Source organism: Tenrec ecaudatus, chromosome 18 (assembly GCF_050624435.1).
Source record: "Tenrec ecaudatus isolate mTenEca1 chromosome 18, mTenEca1.hap1, whole genome shotgun sequence".
NCBI classification, from domain to species: Eukaryota; Metazoa; Chordata; class Mammalia; order Afrosoricida; family Tenrecidae; genus Tenrec; species Tenrec ecaudatus.
This window is the reverse complement of record NC_134547.1, coordinates 70,581,547-70,599,458: the sequence shown is the minus strand read 5'-3', so window position 1 is coordinate 70,599,458 and position 17,912 is coordinate 70,581,547. Positions and strand designations below refer to the sequence as shown.

General features: G+C 56.4%; 1 protein-coding gene across 1 annotated transcript in view; it reads right to left on the bottom strand.

Moving 5' to 3' along the window:
- CMIP (c-Maf inducing protein) overlaps positions 1–17,912 on the bottom strand; it is a 169,477-nt gene that overhangs the window by 58,046 nt on the left and 93,519 nt on the right. The window contains exon 2 of the mRNA XM_075538073.1: positions 6,502–6,627. Within this exon, the coding sequence (XP_075394188.1) occupies positions 6,502–6,627 (126 nt within the window). The remainder of the gene's footprint in view (positions 1–6,501; positions 6,628–17,912) is intronic.

Below are 17,912 nucleotides of genomic sequence, written 5' to 3'. Positions count from 1 at the left end.
GGCTTTGAGGGTAACAGCGAGGTAGGGCCCTGAGATGGAAGAGCAGCCTGGACTCTCCAGGCAGGGCCAAAGCCATCACAGGGATCCAACCAAGAGGGAGGCAGACGGGCCAGAGGGCCAGCAGCGGAAGCAGAGGTCAGTGGTGCAGCCATGAGTCATGGCCTGCAGGTGGCCCCTGGAAGGTGGAAAAGGAAGGGCGGTCTCCCTGCGGAGCCCAGGAAGAATTCGGCCTGCCCACCGCTGGATCTGAGCCCAGTGGGACTGGCGCTGGACTCATGAAGTCCAGTATTGCTTGGTAGTAAGTGGACACTGATATAAGCCTCTTTATCTGTGATCAATAGTCCCAGGAGCGAGAGGAAATGAGGTGGGAGGGGTGGACAGGTTGGTAGGTGGTGAAGTGAGCAGTTCAGGGTCTGGCCACCCGTGCACTTGACTGGCTGGACCGCAGAGACCAGCAAAGATAAAGCATCTGTGCACTAGCCAGTCCCGCCCAACCTGAAACATGAGCAGATGGCAGCCTCAAAAGCCCCCAGCTGCTGCACGGGAGAAAGACGGGCTTTCTACTCCCCTACAGAGTGAATGTCTTAGAAACCCACAGGGGCAGTTCTACTCTAGGCTATAGGGTCGCTGAGTCCAGGAAGTTAGCGGGCCAAGTTCAGGCCGCTGGCTCTGGAGAAGGCCCCTGGGTCTTTGAGCTTCTCCTTTGGGTGAGGTTCAAGTGGCATGTCATCGCTCTGCCCCATCTCTAGGATGTTCTCAGCGCAGGCACCCTGGGTCCAAAGGATGCAGGTGATCAATAGGTACTTGCTCAACGAATAAATGTATTAAGGTGTGGACTGTGAGTTCCTTGAAGGGCGAGGAGTCTCATCCCTGAACCCACAGCATGCTGACTGGCAGTTTCTGGTACACAACCAGAGCCCAGGGTGGTGCCAACAGTGAAGGTACTGGGCTGCCGACCGTGCGGTTGGAGGTTCAAATCTACCCAGGGCACCTCAAAAGAAAGGCCTGGCGATCCACCTGTGACAAACCAGGCAGTGGAAACTACCTGTGTGGAGCACGGCCCTGCCCTGAAACACAAGGGGCCACCACCAGCCAGCAGGGTAATGTGACTCCAGAGATCAACACACGTGCAGACAAAGGAAATGACCAAGGGAACACAGCTGGCACGGTATGTCATTTCTGGGCGGAGGCCTCCCCCCCCCCCCCCCGCTGCCATGTAAACGACACATCCCCGGTGGCCTGTGTCCCACCAGCAGCCAGGGGGACACACAGCACGAGAGATCGGAAACTCAGCCGCTGCCGGCCACTGGGAATGTGGAGCTGCTTGTCCCTGCTGGCAAGCCTGCTCGAGGTCAGAAAGGCTATCGTGGCAGCTGACCATGCTCCTCTGCTTTCACCACCAACTCCAGCGTCTACTGGACAAGGTGTCCGGGGAGGTGAAAAAGACAAACACAAATGGGATTAACAGGCCCATCCTGTAGCAGCCAGCATGCAACAGAGCTGATGGACTGACTGTGTGTTATCTCATCCCAACTCGACATCCCTCCCAACAGCCTGTGGTAAGAGCATTCACACCATAGACACCGGCAGATGTCTATGTGACCGATCAGGGTTTTCCCCTGGAAGCACCCTCTTCACAGAGTGCTCTGCTGACGACCGAGGGAGGGGGAACTCAGGTGCTCGTTCCAAACAGCACAGAGGCCTCCTCTCAGCAGGCAGGGCTTGAGCCAGACCGTGCCTCAGAAGAGGTTCTGTGGTCTGCCATCATGAAGGCCTTTGATGTCAGTCTGTCTGGTTTAGGGGCGCCTAAATGGCCCCAGGCTAGGGGAAAGCTACTCTGGCTGCGCCCTTGGCAGGGGGGGGCCCGCCGGTACATACTCCCCCCTTGCCCCCAGTCCTGTGGGAGTCGGGCCAGGCCAAGCCAGCAGGCAGTGGGCACTGCCCTGACTCCTGAGCAAGCGCCCCCTTCAGTAGACCACTGGTTCCCGAGAAGCAGTCAGGCCTGCTCAGGCCAGAGCCATCTCTCCTCGAGAGACGGCTTTCCAATACAGAAAGGGCCCCGGTCCAGGCAAACTTTGCCTCATTTCCTCTTTGAAAGCTGCCAAGCGCTTCCATGGCTGTATTGTTTGGCAAGGTGAGAAAAACAGCCGGGGGTGCACCCTGGGCGGCTGGCTGTTCCCAAGGCCCCAGCTTCTTGGGGAAAAAACACACCTGCTTTCCAAACCGGAGGGATCTTTCAATCCGGGCTCCAGTTGGCGCTTCTCTTTGGGTCTTTGAAATAAGTTACGTTTACGCATCAACCACCAGGTGAGCCTAGGGTCTGTACTGGACAGGGAAGCTTTTCCTGCCTGGCCCCACTGCCTTTGTTTGGGGAAACAGTTGCCTGGTGGCCCGAGGTGCGGGAAAGTCAGGTTAGGAACCCGCATCAGGGCCCCTTCCTGCCCTGCCCTTTCCTGAAGCAAAGCCTTCCTCTTAGAGGCATGGATCTGTGACCTACACCGCCGCCCCCCCCCCCCCCCAACACACACACGCACACTCTCTGTGATGGGCAGAAGCCTGGCTGTGAAGCAGGAGTCCCCAGGGGACAGCCTGCAGCCACTCTGCTCTTCAAAACCCGCCACACCGTCCGCCCACGAGCCCCCAGGACACCTTCATTAGGCCGCCCATGCACTTAGAGGGCCGGCTTCCCGGAGACGGAATGCCAGCAGAGAGCATTAAGGGAGGAACGAGGATAACTATGTCCTCTCTGTAGCCGGGGTGTCGCATAGTGAGGCATTAGGGGAGTGTCTAGCAGTCCACCGAGGGGGGCCAGCCTTGAGGCTGACGCCTTAGTCTGGCCACTTGACTGAGGGCAGGCGGTGGCAGCAGCTCAGGGCCTCTGCGCTGCCCAGACGGCACACTGCCCTAAAAGCATCCCTGAGCCATCCCTCGAGGTCTGGAGGTCTGTGCAGGTCTCACAACAGCCGGGAGGGAGGAGGGGAGGCAGTGAGAGATGTGGAGGAAGATGCCTAAGATGAGGAAAGAGAGGGAACTGCAGAGTAGGAGACAAACAGAGACACAGAGACAGAGAATCCAGGGGCGTGAGAAAAATGGGTGAAAGCCAGCCAGAGACTGAGACCCCAGGGAGAAGGCAGGAGAGAAAGCGAGCCTGGGTCCCAGCAGAGAGCACTGCTGACGTGATGGGGCCCCGTTGGGGGTACAGAGATGTTGGAATGCCAAGCAGCCCGGGAGCTCTGAGGCCACTCCACCGGAGTGCAGGGTGGCCTTCCCCAGGGCAGGGAAAGGCTCAGCAGGCGGGAGAGCCATGAGGCTCTTGAGCCCTCTGGACGTGGCCACACACACTGACAGGCTGCATATTCTTTAAGTGTCTTAGATACGTGACGTTAAAGCATCAGCAGCCAAGGGCGGTCAGGGTCTGTTCGGGACAAAGCAGGCCTAGCGAGGTGTTAATCCTCGGTGTCCAGAATCATTCACACTGGCCTTGACCCAACACCTGGCTGCCAGTCCAGGCCCTGGCCGCCCTGAGCAGGGGAGTATGTCCCCAGGGGACACACTCAGGGCAGGGGGCAGTGCTCTGGGAACCCTTACCGTGCGTTCAGCTGGATGTGGACAAAGGGAAGCAGCTGGACTCCCTGAGGCCTGAAGGAAGCCCTGCTGAGTACCCTCCCTGCCTTCTAGTCCAACCCAGGGGGCCCCAAACCAGAGCCCCCTCTCCCTGACCTCCCCCAGTCATGAGGACCCCCTCTAGGTCGGGCCCTTGCCTGAGATGACACGGAACCATTTACATAAGGAGACAGACACCCAGCCGGTGACGCATAGAGAGTCTTTTCTGGGAGGGAGGGGGAGCACAGGCTGACAAAGGAAAATCGAGGGAGGTACAAATCCAGGCCCACCTGCCCAGACCTGATGGGGCAGGGGACCGTGGGCAGGGGCAGGGAGCACCCACCTGGGCCCCTGGGAGACGGGGCGGAAGGCCACTGGCATCTGCTTGCCCTGCCCTGGCCTGAGTCCGGTCTGGACCTGAGGAGCTGCTGTCCCTGTCTCTCCTCTAGCTGAGGGCTCTCCGGCGGTGAGTGGAGGGACGTGGGAGCAGCCGAGGCCCGCCAGCCCTCCCGCTGGACGCTTGTCAGCAAGGCAGGGAGCGCTCTGACGTGCAGCTGCAGCCCAGTCACACAGTGGGGCCTCGGCCAAGGCTCAGTTAAAGGGACCTACCCGACCTGCACTCCAGGGCAAGAGGTATCTCAGGGGGTCAGGGGTCCCAGGGGCTGGGGACTGCCCCGCAGCATCCTTCCCCTTCCTTCCATCTCTCACCCATGCAGCTCCCAAGCCCCCTAGCCCTGCCATCAAGATACCTCTAGTGGCCACGCCCTGCTCCTCAAGGGCTCGCAATAGCTCCTGTCGCCCTCAGAGCACAGGCCGGGCACCTCACTCAGCTAATAAGACTGCAGGATCTGCCCCATGTGGCCCTGACCCTGCCTCACCCACCCTCTCCTCACGCCTGGGATTCTCTAACCCCCTCACCCTGGCACCCTCCTACTCATCCCACCATGCCCAGCTGCAACAGTGCCATCCCTGGGAGCCCTCTCTGCCCCAGCTGGTGAGTCACAGCCTTCCTGGTTCCCCCTCGGGGATGCAGTCCTTGTGTACATTCTATTACCCTAGCACAGGAAGCAGGGCCTGGCAGGACAGTCCTGATGATGGGATACCCGTGGGCTGGGATGCCCTGGACTTGCAAACAGTTCACATGCTCAGCTGCCGACCAAACCGGGGGTGGGGGGTTCCCGAGTCCACCCTGCGGTGCCTCAGAAGAAAAGACCTGGCAACCTAGCGCTGAAAAACCAGCCCCTGAAAATCCCACGGGGGCCCAGCTCTGGTCCACAGGGCGTGCCGGGAATCAGAATGCACTGACAGCCACAACAGGCACCCCCAAGCTCCTCCCACACCTTCTGTCGCTGGCACCCCTTCTCCAGCCCAGTAGGCAGCTACCGGCCACCCCGGGACACTGTGTGTTGTGACCAGTCCTCAGACAGGCAGCCAAACAAAACCCAAACCAAACTCAGTGCCGTCCAGTTGGCTCCGGCTCATGGCGGCCCCAGAGGGCAGGGCAGAACGGCCCTGTGGGCTGTTTCTGAGACTGTGAACTTGAAGTTAAGGGAGCAGGGAGCCTTGGCTTTCTCCTGCGGGTTTCAAACTGCTGACCCTGGGGTTAGCAGCCCAACGTGCTCCTCGAAGACTGGCAAGGACAGGAGCAAATGCAGAGCAAATACAGAGCAGGGCGTGGGGGCCCCCTCAAGGCTCGCTCTCTGAGCCGCAGAGGCCACTGTTCTCCTGTGTCACTTGGCTGCAGTGTTGTCACACAATGGTCCAGCTGCTCCGGGTGTGTGGGCGGTACCATCCTCCCACTGGCAGGATGGCTCAGGCTTCCTGCTGGGCTGGGGGGCGGAGCCTCCTGCAGTGGCGCACATCCACATGGGCCCTGGGTAAGAGGCTGCTGCTGTGGCTGACCCCTTTCCCACGGCGCCTTCTGTCCCTCCCATGTGTTGATGGGTGGAGGCCCAAGCAAAAGGCAGCTCCCTGGGGTCACGGGTGGGCACGTACCCCAGGGCAGTGTTTTCCATGCAGGGGATTGGAATGGGAGCCAATCAGAATCTCCCCTGGGGCTTTATAGAAAGATGCTGGATGGAAACAGGGTTCTCACTGGCTGAGAGTAGCAAGCTCTGAGAATGCGGCTTGGAACTGCAGGACACCCACCTTTCCGGCCATCGGAAGAGGCCCGCTTTGACCATTACGCCAGTTCACAGAATAAGGACCAGGGCATGCTGAGTGACGCTGAATCTGAGCGTTATCACTCAGCCCCTGGAGCCAGCCATGCCTGCAGTCCTCTCTTAGACCTCATGCGGTTATATAACATTCCATTCTCGTTCTGCCTCTGCACTTCTGCTGATCGGGAAAGTGCTTTTTGTCATTTTCAACCTGGCTGGAAATGTGCCCCCTAGTGACCACGATGAGTACGTATGCGCATTCTTCCGAGGAGTTCTGGGGAAAGGTCCATTCCCTTGCAGGTTTCATCTTTCCAGAAAGTTACGTATAAACTCCAGATCAGGAGACCAGTCTTCTGTTTGTCGCTTGTGGAAACAAAACACAATGGAAAACCCAAGCCCATGGCCATCGAGTCCACCCTGACTCACAGCGAGCCTGTGGGTGGAACTGCTCTCTGGGTTTCTGAGACGGTCACTCTATCAAGAGTCGACAGTCTCGCCTTTCTACTGTGGTTTCAAACTGCTCAGGAGAATGGAAAGCACGACACACAACACTCCTGGACTGTGCTGGCGCATAGTAGGGGCTTCAGGCATGCCGGGGGTGGGGGGGTAGGTGGGAGGGGGGGCGCTTCCCCAGGCAAGCCCCTGTTTACGCTTCATTTCAGGGCGCTTCCTCCCGAGGGCTGGCTGCCTCCCTCGGGAAGGGGAGCGGGAACCGCTGACTCATGTTTGCTTCTCCTACCTGCAGCAAGACGGTCCCCCCGGGAATGGTGAGCTGTAAACAGTACTTGGGGGCGTTCTCCCAGGACAGCAGCTGCACGTCTTCAATGGCGCTGTAGGAAACCGAGTTTTCCATGTACCCAGTGGGCTGCAGCAAGGGTAGGGGAGAAGGAGAGAAGACAGGCATTGGTTACAAGATCAGGCCTGGCACCCCAGCTACCCACAAAGGTTTCTGAAAAGACCGCTCCCTCCCGGTCTGGCCCCCACTGCTTGCTCTGGTGCCAAGCAAAGGGAGCTGGTGCTGAAACTCAGCACGTTCCTCTGGGAACCGGAGGGAGCTGGGTCTTCCCCAGTTCTCTGATGCAGTGGGCAGGGAAGCGGACATGGCGGGGTCACCCATGTTGGAGGGGCAGGGTACTGACTTGACTACGGAGGGGGTCCCTCAGCTCAGGGGTCTCCATCCCTTTCCCTCACCAAGCCACTGCCATCCCTGCCCTGAAGCCAGCAGCAGCTGCTCCGCCACCCTCCCTGCCTCCCACTCTGGGATCCGTTCTCCCCACAGCATCCGGTGCCATGCTCCACTGGACCGCCCCACTCCACCCCTGGACAAACCCCCTCTCCCTGCCACCACCTACTGTACTCGCCCCACTCTCCAGCATGCAGTACTATCCTGCACCAGCCAAATCCTCTCCCCTACCTATCGCCTACCCAGCATCCAGCTCCACACGGCACTAAACCATCCAGTCCCCTGCCCGTTGCCAACCAGACAAACCCCCTCCCTGCCCACGGTCCACTCCTAACAGGTCCACAGATGACAAGGTAGCAAGGAGCCCTCCAGCAGCGCTTCTGAGGCTGTAACAGTTCCAGGATCGCTTTGCCAGGTCTCTTCTTCCACAGATGAGCTCGTGGGATGGAGCCACTGACTGCCCGTTCCCAGCTCAACGCCCAAACTATTGTGCCTCCGTGGCTTCGGCCGAGGTGCTCATGGCCAGAGTCCACGCTGACTCATAGGGACCCCGCAGGACAGGTGAGACTGCTGACCTTGCAGTGAGCAGCCCAACGTGTAACCACTATACCCCAGGGCTCCTGACCAGCATGTGTAGGGAGTCGGATTACAGGAAAGGACACATCAAGTTCTCCATATCAGGAAGCTAGGAAACCCAGCTCTGGGTGGTTAGTCTAAGGGGATGCCAACCAAGCTGAAACGTTGTTTTGTTGGGTTTTTTTTTTAATTTTTTTTTTTTTTAGGTAAGACCCATAGGGGCCACATTGTACATACAACTCTACTTACATGATACCATATTTTCATCAAGACTACGGGAACAGGAGTCAGGGCTGGACTTGTCAGCAGCTGGGGGTAGGTTGGGGGCACTGATTACTGAAGGGCATAAGCTATGGAGAAATCAGGTAGTGTCGTGTGTTATGCATTGGGCTGCTAAGCACAAAGTCAGCAGTTCAAAACCAACAGTGGCACCAAAGGAGAAAAACAAGACTTTCTGATCCCGTTTTATGAGTGAAAGCTTTGGAAATGAACAGAGGCAGTTCTGCTCAGTTCTATGGGGTCTCAGTGAGTTGGAATCGACTTGGTGGCAGTGGGCTTGCTGCTGCTGTTTCGTGAGGAAACTTTTTTGGGGGGGTGTGGAAATGTTCTCAGCCTTGACTGAAGCAGTAGTAACTCAGGTGCAGGCTCTGTTCAGTCTCACTGATATGTTCACTGCCTGGCAGTTCTAATTCCATAAACCACCATGCTCAAACCCTAAGGATAGTGTGGGATTACTATCTCCTGATGAACTCCAAAAACCCAATCAAGGCCACCACTAGCACTTGAGAGTATTTCCTTCATTGTTATTACATATAAACACATAGGTGTGTGTGTGTGTGTTTTCAACCGCCTCAGACGCATGTGACTATTGGGCATGGAGGAAGGAAGACTGAAGAAGAATCGATGTCGATGCGTCTGAAATGCGGTGCTGCCGGAAACGAAGACGGAGAGGCCCTGACTGCCAACAGGACAAACAAACCTGACTTGGAAGAAGTGCAGCCGGGGTGCCCCTGAAAGTCGAGCATGGTTGGGACTTTGTCTCATGCACTCGGAACATGTTCTCAGGAGAGAGCCGTCCTTGGAGAAGGACATCAGCATCACTGTGCTGGGTCAAGCAGATGGATTAACACATGGCAACTACAACGGGCTCAACAAACCTAACGGTGAGGAGGGCGCGGGCCTGGGCGGCGTTTTGTTCTGCTGTACGAAATGTACACCGTGAGCTGGGACCGACTTGACGGCACCTGACGACGACGACGACAACATAGACGTACTCGTGTCTATGCACAAGAAGCCTTGGTGGCGTAGTGAGTTGACCATTGGGCTGCTAGTGGCAAGGTCGGGCATCTGAAAGCACCAGTCGTGTGTCGGGAGGAAGCAGCTTCCTACTCCTGTGAAGACCGGCAGCCTTGGAACCCCACAGGGGCACATCTACCCTAGCCTCTTCTAGGCAATGGCAGTGAAAGAGACGCGCACACGCATATAGACACGTACACATCCTCTTCAAACAGCCAGGGCAAACGCTTAGGTAACTTTCTTTGTGCGTGCTGTGCGCCAACATATGCAGAGCCTGTGCGGTGAAGCCTTCGCTCCTGAGCTGCCCTTTGAGAGGTTGTGAAAACTTTACTATCATTGACACAATCTCTGTGCCTGCCCCCACCCTCTCCGACAGGCCCTTGTTCCATTCGATGCCACTATAAACAACTAACTCTGCGACGAACATCCTTGTGAAACGTGTTTTTCTACCCTATATTTAGGATTATTTCCTTAGGCCAGATTCCCAGAAATGGAATTACTGGGACAAAGGGTAAGCGCGTATTTTCCCTCGCTGCCAAATTGCTCTCATTAGAGCGGCATTAGAGAGAGCAGGGTGCCCTGGCAGAGAATGAAGGGCCTGGGCTGGGGCCACCAGCCAGCCTGAGGGGTCTTGCTAGAAGTGCCGTTCTCAGGTGAATTCCAGCTGACTGGACAGAGGAGGGCCTGAGTCCCTGTGGGCTCAGCTCAGCTCTTGGGGATGCTGCTTCCCCTCCACGGGAGACAGGAAGGGTCAAGAAATCCTTCCTTTGGGGTTCTCAGAGGGCTGGGGTGGGTTCATCAGGGGGTCTCTGGTGAGCCAGGCCAGGAAGACAGCCTTTCTAGTCGTTCTTGGTTTCCAAACAGCACTTCATGCCCTAGCCCTCAGTGAGGGCCTGATTGGACCAGAAATCACTAGACCTTGAGGGATATGGGGGGCCCTGGGTGACCTCACTGCCTGCCATGCCTAAACAATTTCTTGGACCTCCCACCCACCGGGGCAGGTAGGGGAAGGGGTGACCGAGGGGCAAGGATGAAGCCTGTGCTCCTCAGTCTCTGGGGAGTCAGGTCTGCCCTGCTTGCACCCTAAAAGCAGCATGAACTACGCCAAGGGACGATTCATTCTCAGCCTCGGGGTCCTCCCAGCCCAGCTTGGTGCGGCCGCATCTGTAGTGAGAGACTCAAACTAAAAAACTCAGGCATAGGATAAAACTGCCCCAGTGGGTTTCCGACGCTAGCTGTCTGATGGGAGCACAGAGCCTGGTCTTCCTCTCTCGGAGAGGCTGGTGGTCACCCTCCAACCAGACCACGGCCATTACAGTGCTAGCAGACCAGTTCTGGCCAAGCTGGGGCTGTGCAGCGCCCCCTGCTGCCAGGTGCCTCCAGTGACAGGCGAAGGGCGCGCAAGTGACCGGATTATGGGAACAGATCTCCCTTGACCACGCGCTACACAAGAAGAAACTGAGGCCCACGGGGGTGACGGTGTACCAGAGGGACACGCCCAGGAGGCCCACACCAGGCCCTCCATCCCAAACCCAAACACCCGGTGGCGACAGCCGAGTTCCCAGTACACGCCTGGCTGCCCAGCACCTCACCCACGGGCCAGCACCCAACGAGATCGGAGCTGATTCTGCCCGGAGGGCCACCAGTGCCCACGGCCTGGCGGGTCCCCGCGGCCCCTGCAGCCCGGCCCGCCCCGAGGGCAGTAGCGCACTGGCAGGCGTTCGGGAAAGCCTGTCCAAGTGTTATGACATCCGTTCTCTTCATCCCGGCTGGGAAGGCGGCGGGGTGGGTGGGATTCCGCGGCCAGCCGGGCCGGGCCGGCCCGGGCCGCGCGCCCGGCACACATGGCATCGCACGCCGTCGTAAACCTGAGGGGCGTAGGGCATGCACGGGCAACGGCGTGCCCACGCAACGAACGTGCGGCGTGCGCCCCCACGTGACTCGGGACGGCGGCGCTGCGGGAGGAAGTTCCGGCACGGGCACCCACAGACAGACACGCGTCTCATGGCGTGGCCCTTCAGTCCACCCCAAGTGTTATTTTTGATCAGATTTGCATCGTAAAGCTAAAAGCTATGGTCAAGAAGCCAGATGATGACAGCATATGTACCAACGTGCTTGACACGATGGATGGATTTTGAAAAGAGCCCCCAATAAAATGATTTTTTTTAAAGTCATGGGTGTAGTCGCCTGGTAATTGGAAAATGAACGCTGGAAGGGCATGCTTGCTTTGGGGCAGTTCCAGGCCAGGCCAGGGAGAGGCGGCGCTCTGGGAGCCTGCCAGTCGATGCCCAGCCACGCCCTGGTGCAGAGACAGGTGAGGGGTCCACATCTGGGCTGGGGACGGCGATCTGCAGGATGGGAAAGGGGGCATCTTCCTACCTCCGAGACAATGTTGGCAGAGCAGGGAAGGAACCCTGCCAGGGGAGGGGCTGCTGCTGAAACCAGACACCTCTCCCAGAAGGCTAGCTACCCCCACCGGCAACAGGCTCCAAGACTTACGTGAAGTCCACCGGACAAGTCAGCGACTTGTCCAAACAAAAATACTGCAGAAAAAATGCACGTGGAATCAAAAACACTGGTATAGCATACTAATGAAAAGATGCCGCAGTGTGGGTGAGCAAGGGGCTGTCAAGTCCCGGGTTCAAACCCACTAGCTTCCCACGGGAGAAAAAGCAATGAGGCTATCTGCTCTGGTAAAAAGACCCACCGTTTCGGGGACCCTACACAGCCTTCTGATAGAACCGTCTACATGGGGGTGGGTGTTTTTTTTTTTAATGAAAAATGTATAATGCAAACGTTTACTCGTGGAAAAGCATGAAATTTGTTCTCATTACCTCAGGCCCATCATTAGGTCTATGGCTCCCTGATGAGTAAGGAGCACTCTAGTTATGAACTGGGCTTCGAACCCAAGGGGTGGAGGTTCAAACCCAGTCGGAGCCCCATGGGGCAGAGAAACTTGGCTGATCTGCTTCAGAGAGGTGAAAAGGTAAACCCCCCCTGGGGACACCTGTACAGTAACCCACAGCGTCGCTCAAGGCGGGACTCATCTGGACAGCACCTAGCCGCACCAACTGGTGAGCCAGTCCAGTGGCCCCCGGGCAGTGCTCTTGGGGCTGGCTCACCAGCCGGTGAAGCAATTACAGCCCTGGAGCAGGACAACTCCACAATGGAGTAGACAGATGTATAGCTGCTCACCTCTCCTAGGAAGGCTTCTGTGGCAGCAGGGCCACCCACGAGTCCGGCAGACAGTAGTGTACCTGTGCAAGGGACTACACAAAAGGAGTGGCCTCCCCCAGGGGGGATGGCAGCCTGCCTTCAGCAGGGGAAAGTAGGAGTCTGTTCAAACTCCACAGAGGGTCCCACAAAGTTTATGCAGCAAGGAAGCAGGTGCCCAGGGTGACATTCAGCTCTGAGGGGCCAAAGACAAGCAGGATGGTTGTCACAATCTGGGGATGGCTCCCAGATGCCCCAGGGAGGGTCAGGGCAGCCCTGCTGCTGGACCACTCACTCCCAACGCTCACCCACCTCCTCCCGTCTGATACCAGCACTCCCCCAAACCCACCCTCCTTGGGTACTGGGTAGGTCTGCCCGAAAATGTCAGGAAGATCATCGACCACCTTCGCCTGGGCCCAACCCCCGGAGAGTGGCGCCCCGAGCCGGCTGGGAGGGCAGAGCGGCTAAGGGGCCTCCACGGACTTCACTCCACGCAGGTCAGGAGGCCCATCATGAGCTCATTAATCACGAGTCCAGTTATGGCAGCTGCCCCCTTTTATGGCCAAATGGCTTGAGAGGTTTAATAATAGAGTCAGAGATGGGTATTTCCACTTTTAGACCTTCCCACCGAGTCCTCGTCAGGGGCTTGGGAAGGTGACCGGCTTCTGGGACCCCCTTCTCTATTGGACATAGGAGCCATGTACTGAGGTGCTGAAGGACTGGACACAGGTCGCCTGGAGCCAGCACTCCGAGGACAAGAGCAGCCAATGTGGGTGGCCCAGGGGCCAGAGTTGGCCACCCTCTGATCAGATGACTCATGGAATATATATATGCAACCCATGAGGACAAGTGAAAGAGTCGAGCGGAGTGTCTTTTCATCCTTACACCAAAGGGTGTGGGCAGAGGGGCAGCTGAGGGGATGCCGCGGTGAGTTGGTGGGTCCAGCAAGCCAAGTCCCACTGAGGAAGCCCACAGGTCGCTGATGCCAGCAATGTCCCCTCTGGGGGGTGACTTTAGCACTGGCCCCCAAATCTGTGGGAGCAACAGGCAAGTGGTTCTGGTGGTTCTGTTGGGTGAATGTTGGGTTGCTGAACAGCTAGGCCATCGGTTCAAACCCAGCAGCCGCTCGGAAGGAGAAAGATGCAGCTGTGTGCTCCCACAAAGGTTTGCAGAGTCCCAGAAAGTGGGCATGAGTTGGGTTTAGGTTTGGGCGGTTCGGCATCGAGGAGCCCCAGTGGTGGACACGCGTTGCGTTCAGCTGCTCCCTGAAAGGCTGGTGGTCAATGCCTCCCAGCGTCTCTGTGAAGACCCGGCAGTCTTCGAAATCCAAACGAAGCCTTCTGCCACCAAGGCCCATTCTGACTTGGGAGAAACCTAAAGGACTGGTGGGACTCCCCTTAGGGTTTACAAGACAGTGAATCTTTACAGAAGCCTCGTCTTCCTCCCAAGGAGCAACTGGTGGGTTCAAACGGTCACCCTTCTGGTTCGCTGTTGCATGTTTAATCACTGCACCCCCTAACGCAAACCAAACCCATGGCCAGCCAGCCTATTCCAAATCACAGTGACCGTGTAGGTCAGAATACAACTGCTCCATAGGGTTTGAGACAGTAGAGCTTTACAGGAATAGACAATAAACAATCTCATCTTTCTTTCATGGAGCAGCAGGTTGGTTTGAACTACCAACCCCGTAGTTAGCAGCCCAACACTTCCCTCACTATGCCGCCAAGGCTCCATAAACATTACATCTGAGAAAAACCTATGGGGCGGTTCTGCCCTGTCCCACAAGGTCATGGTGAGCAGAATGGGCAGGAGATCACCTGAGGACAATCCTGCACCAGCTCCTCTCCCTGCGGCCGGCGGCAGCGGTGGTGGGCATATTTATGGGTCCCATTAATGGCGGCATCAATGAAGTACCAAGAGGCAGGGTCACATGCAAGCAGTTGAGCTGAGCCTAAGGTCCTGATGTGTCTGGTGCTGCCCCACATCCCCAAAGCCCCAGAGGAGTGACACTCAATGATCACGAGGCCCCTATTGGCTCAGAAAACAGAGGAAATCAGGAAGCAGGGGGTGGGGGGGTGAGATAAGGCCCCCGTGGGAGGTAACATATAGGTATCCTTCGGGTTTCTGGCCATCTCACCAGCCAGCCTCAGGTATGGGATAGTCTAGCCTAGACCCACTCCAGAAGCTGCCTGGGCGTTCTCTAGTGTGCTGATCAAGTGTGCAGAGCAAAAGAAACTAACACAGCAAAACTGGGCTCACTGTAAACATGTGGCTGCCGCCGCCTGCCAACAAAGTGCAAGAAGGTGGCCGCTGACAGCGTATGTCCACCTGGATGCAGCTCTAGCCTGACACACCTCAGCCTGTGGCCAGAACCTGTGTCCTCCTCGGTCGGTTCACTGTTTGCAGAGGTGCCAGCTTCTCAAATTAAATCCAAACAGAAATGGGCCCAATTGGGCAGCATTGCACAGGAAGGTCTTTACAACGCCCAACAGGTGAGCTCATTTGACCTTGCGAAGGAGGATGTGCTCAGGGCTGCTGGTAGGGCCCATGCCGCCAAGGTCATGGTCAAGGTTCTACCTTGAATGTCTCAGGCTAATGTCACCTCTTCTACTCCACAGGACAAAGGGTGTGAGGTTGGGATCTATTTCCACCTCAAGAACTCAGAGAGGAGAAAGAAGGAGAACTATGGACTCTCCCTGCAGCTGTGGGGCTTCAAGTGGATCTGTCTTTTGTGGGGGCACGGTTAAGCTCTTAGACCCACAACTGAAGGAAGGTGCCTCTGCGCGGTCACCTTCCCGATAACTGAATTCTCCTGTGTGCCAAGCTCCGCTTACCAACAGCATTTCGATTGCCAGACGACATACAGATCGAGACTAATGTAGCCAATGTTCCATAAAGGCAAATGCATTGAAAGCTCAGGCTTTGGGATACAAATCAAATCCACCATGCAATGTCACTGCATACCTACCCAAATGGCTCGAAAATAAAAAGATACCATCAGGTGTTGGTCAGCTTGTGGAGCAACTAAAATGCTGATGGGAATATCAATGGATAAAACGACATCCATAAATGCTTTGGTGGACGCTACAAAAGCGGAATGCATCCCCAAGATCTCCGCTGCTCAGATAGCTCCTCCGGGTATGTGTGCAGAGGTTCATCAAAAGCGAAGCCCAGAGATTCACAGCAGCACTTCCCATGTACCCGCCAACAATAAAACGGGTAAACGTGTACATGGTACCCGGCTACCAAAAGATAGAGCGTCTGGGGTCTTAAAGGCTTGAAGGTAAACAAGCGGCCATCTAGCTCAGAAACAACAAAGCCCACATGGAAGAAGCACACCAGCCTATGAGATCACGAGGCATCGAAGGGACCAGGTATCAGGCATCAAAGAACAAAAAAATCATATCATTGTGAATGAGGAGGAGTACAGAGTGGGGACCCAAAGCCCATCGGTAGAAAATGGGACATCCCCTGACAGAAGGGTCACGGGGAAGAGAGAGCCAGTTAGGGTGTAGTGTCGCAAAAATGAAACATACAACTTTCCTCTAATTTCTAAATGCTTCTTCCCTCCTTCCTAACCCCCCACTATCATGATCCCAATTCTACCTTACAACTCTGGCTAGACCAGACAATGTACACTTGTACAGTAGGAATCGGAATCACAGGGAATCCAGGAGAAATGTTCCCTCAGGACCAGTGATAAAAGTGGCAATACCAGAGGGTGGAGGATCTACATATAACCTCCTCCCTGGGGGACGGACAACAGAAAAGTGGATGAAGGGAGACGTCGGACAGTCTAAGACATGACAAAATAATAATAATTTATAAATTATCAAAGGTTCATGAGGGAAGAGGGAGTGGGGAGGGAGGGGGAAAATGAGGAGCTGATACCAAGGGCTTAAGTGGAGAGCAAATATTTTGAGAATGATGAGGGTAATGAATGTACAAATGTGCTTGACACGATTGATGTGTGTATGGGTTGTGGTAAGAGTTGTATGAACCCCCAATAAAATGATTTTTTTAAAGTGTACATCAAGGTGTGATCACCCAATGAAGCCTACACCACATTGAGAACGAGCAGATCTTAATGAAACATGGCAAACAGGATGTGCCAACGTGTGAGATACCAACAGGCCATTTTTCAATAGATTCTACCCTAGGCCGCTTAAGCATGAGCCTGGACAATCAGATAAGGTTCTAGGCAGTGAAGAAGGCTCTGCCGTGCTGTGTGTGCAGGCCCAAAGCCCCTGGGGCTCCATCCTTGGAAAGCAGCACCCCTGGACCAGACAAGGAAGAAATGGGAAGAACCAGGCTCTCTGGGTGCCTTCAAGGGCAGAAGATCACCTCCGTTTTCTATGCTCCAAACTCAGTCGATTCGCTTGCCCAGGATTAGCTGAGCTGCTCCTGTGTGTTGTGGACATGTACCCATGTGCTCTGGTTGTTGGACCTCGTCGTGAGAACGAAATTGCTCGCCCTTGTGCAATTTGCACGTTAGCGGTTGCCCGCTGGACCTGCTATCTGGACGACCTCCAAGCTGACCCCCATAGCTCCACCAAGCTGACCCCCATAGCTTCCCAACAGGCTGTCTGCCCAAGCCTGGTCGGTGACAACCACACCTGGGGGCCGCCCACACTCAGAACTGCGTGGTCATTCTCCACTCCCCCTAGGTCGCGGGGGTCAAATCAAGCTCCTTCTTGCTCTCTTAACCCATCCTTCTCCCGGTGCTTCTGGCCCAGTTCCATCCATTGTCTCTCGCTTGTCTTCCAGAATTCCTGCACCCTCTTTGTCTGCCGAAACCTAGTCACCAGTTTACTTCCTGGTGATAGGTTAAGTCTACAGAGCTGTCCCTCTCCTTGCCCACTGTGAACAGCACTGAGTGACTGCGACAGGATTGTTCAGAGCCTGGTCTTGATTGGAAACCATTTGGGAAGGGTGGCCCCTGACGTGTCTCCGCGAGAACCCAGTGGAAAAAGAGCTTGTGTTCAAAGAAGACTCTCAACTGGGGACTTGGCCCTCCCCCTTCTCCCCCCCCCCCCCCGCCCCCAATCTCTGCGGCCTCACCATTGGAGACGCTGCTGATTACTTTCATTGAGTGCCGATCCCTGTCTTCCCAGGGACAAGATACCCACGGACTTATTTCTTTAAAGAAGCCAGAATAGCCGCTGGTCGACTGCGAGTTCCGAGTCCACCCAGGAGAGTCACTCCGCAGAGAGTACGCAGTGACTGGTGGGCCTTCGCCTTCCAGGTCCAAGAAAGAACAGAGCCTCTTTTGCTGCCACCTGGGCCCACAGCTGCCTGCCAGGCCCCGAGCCCTGACCTAGGGGCTGGGGCTGGGGGGGGGGGGGGAGTGTCATTTGTGACATGGGGGGGGCACGTTCACACAGGCTTCAATGAGGCCCAGACTTTCCCCACGCTGCCCACTATGGACAGGGAGACAAAGAGGCTACGCAGTCCAGATGTTGGCAGCAACCCGCCGGCAGCCCCAGGAACAATTCCCCCTTTCACTGCCCAGTCAGACGGCCAAGGTCAGCTGCGGTGGGAGCCAGAGCTTACCCTCCAAGTGCCAAGGGCCTTTAGAGAAATTTAAATACTTTCAAATAGCAACGCCCCCTCTTCCCTCGCTTTACACAGCAGACGGGGAAGGTCCTGCCTTCTCTGGGTGACACAGCCCTCACCCTGGCATCCCGGATCGTCTGGTGCCATCCTCAGGAGCTGCGGGCAGGCGGGAGGTGGAGAGCTTCCAGCCCTCGAACTCAGGGCCTGGGCAGCTCTGTGTTCTGCGTGCTCTTTTTTTTTTAACTTTTTATATAATTTCTCTTCCCCGCCACCCCCAACTTCAGTCTGTTAAGTATCCCAGGGCAAGCAAGCCCCCCACCTCCTAA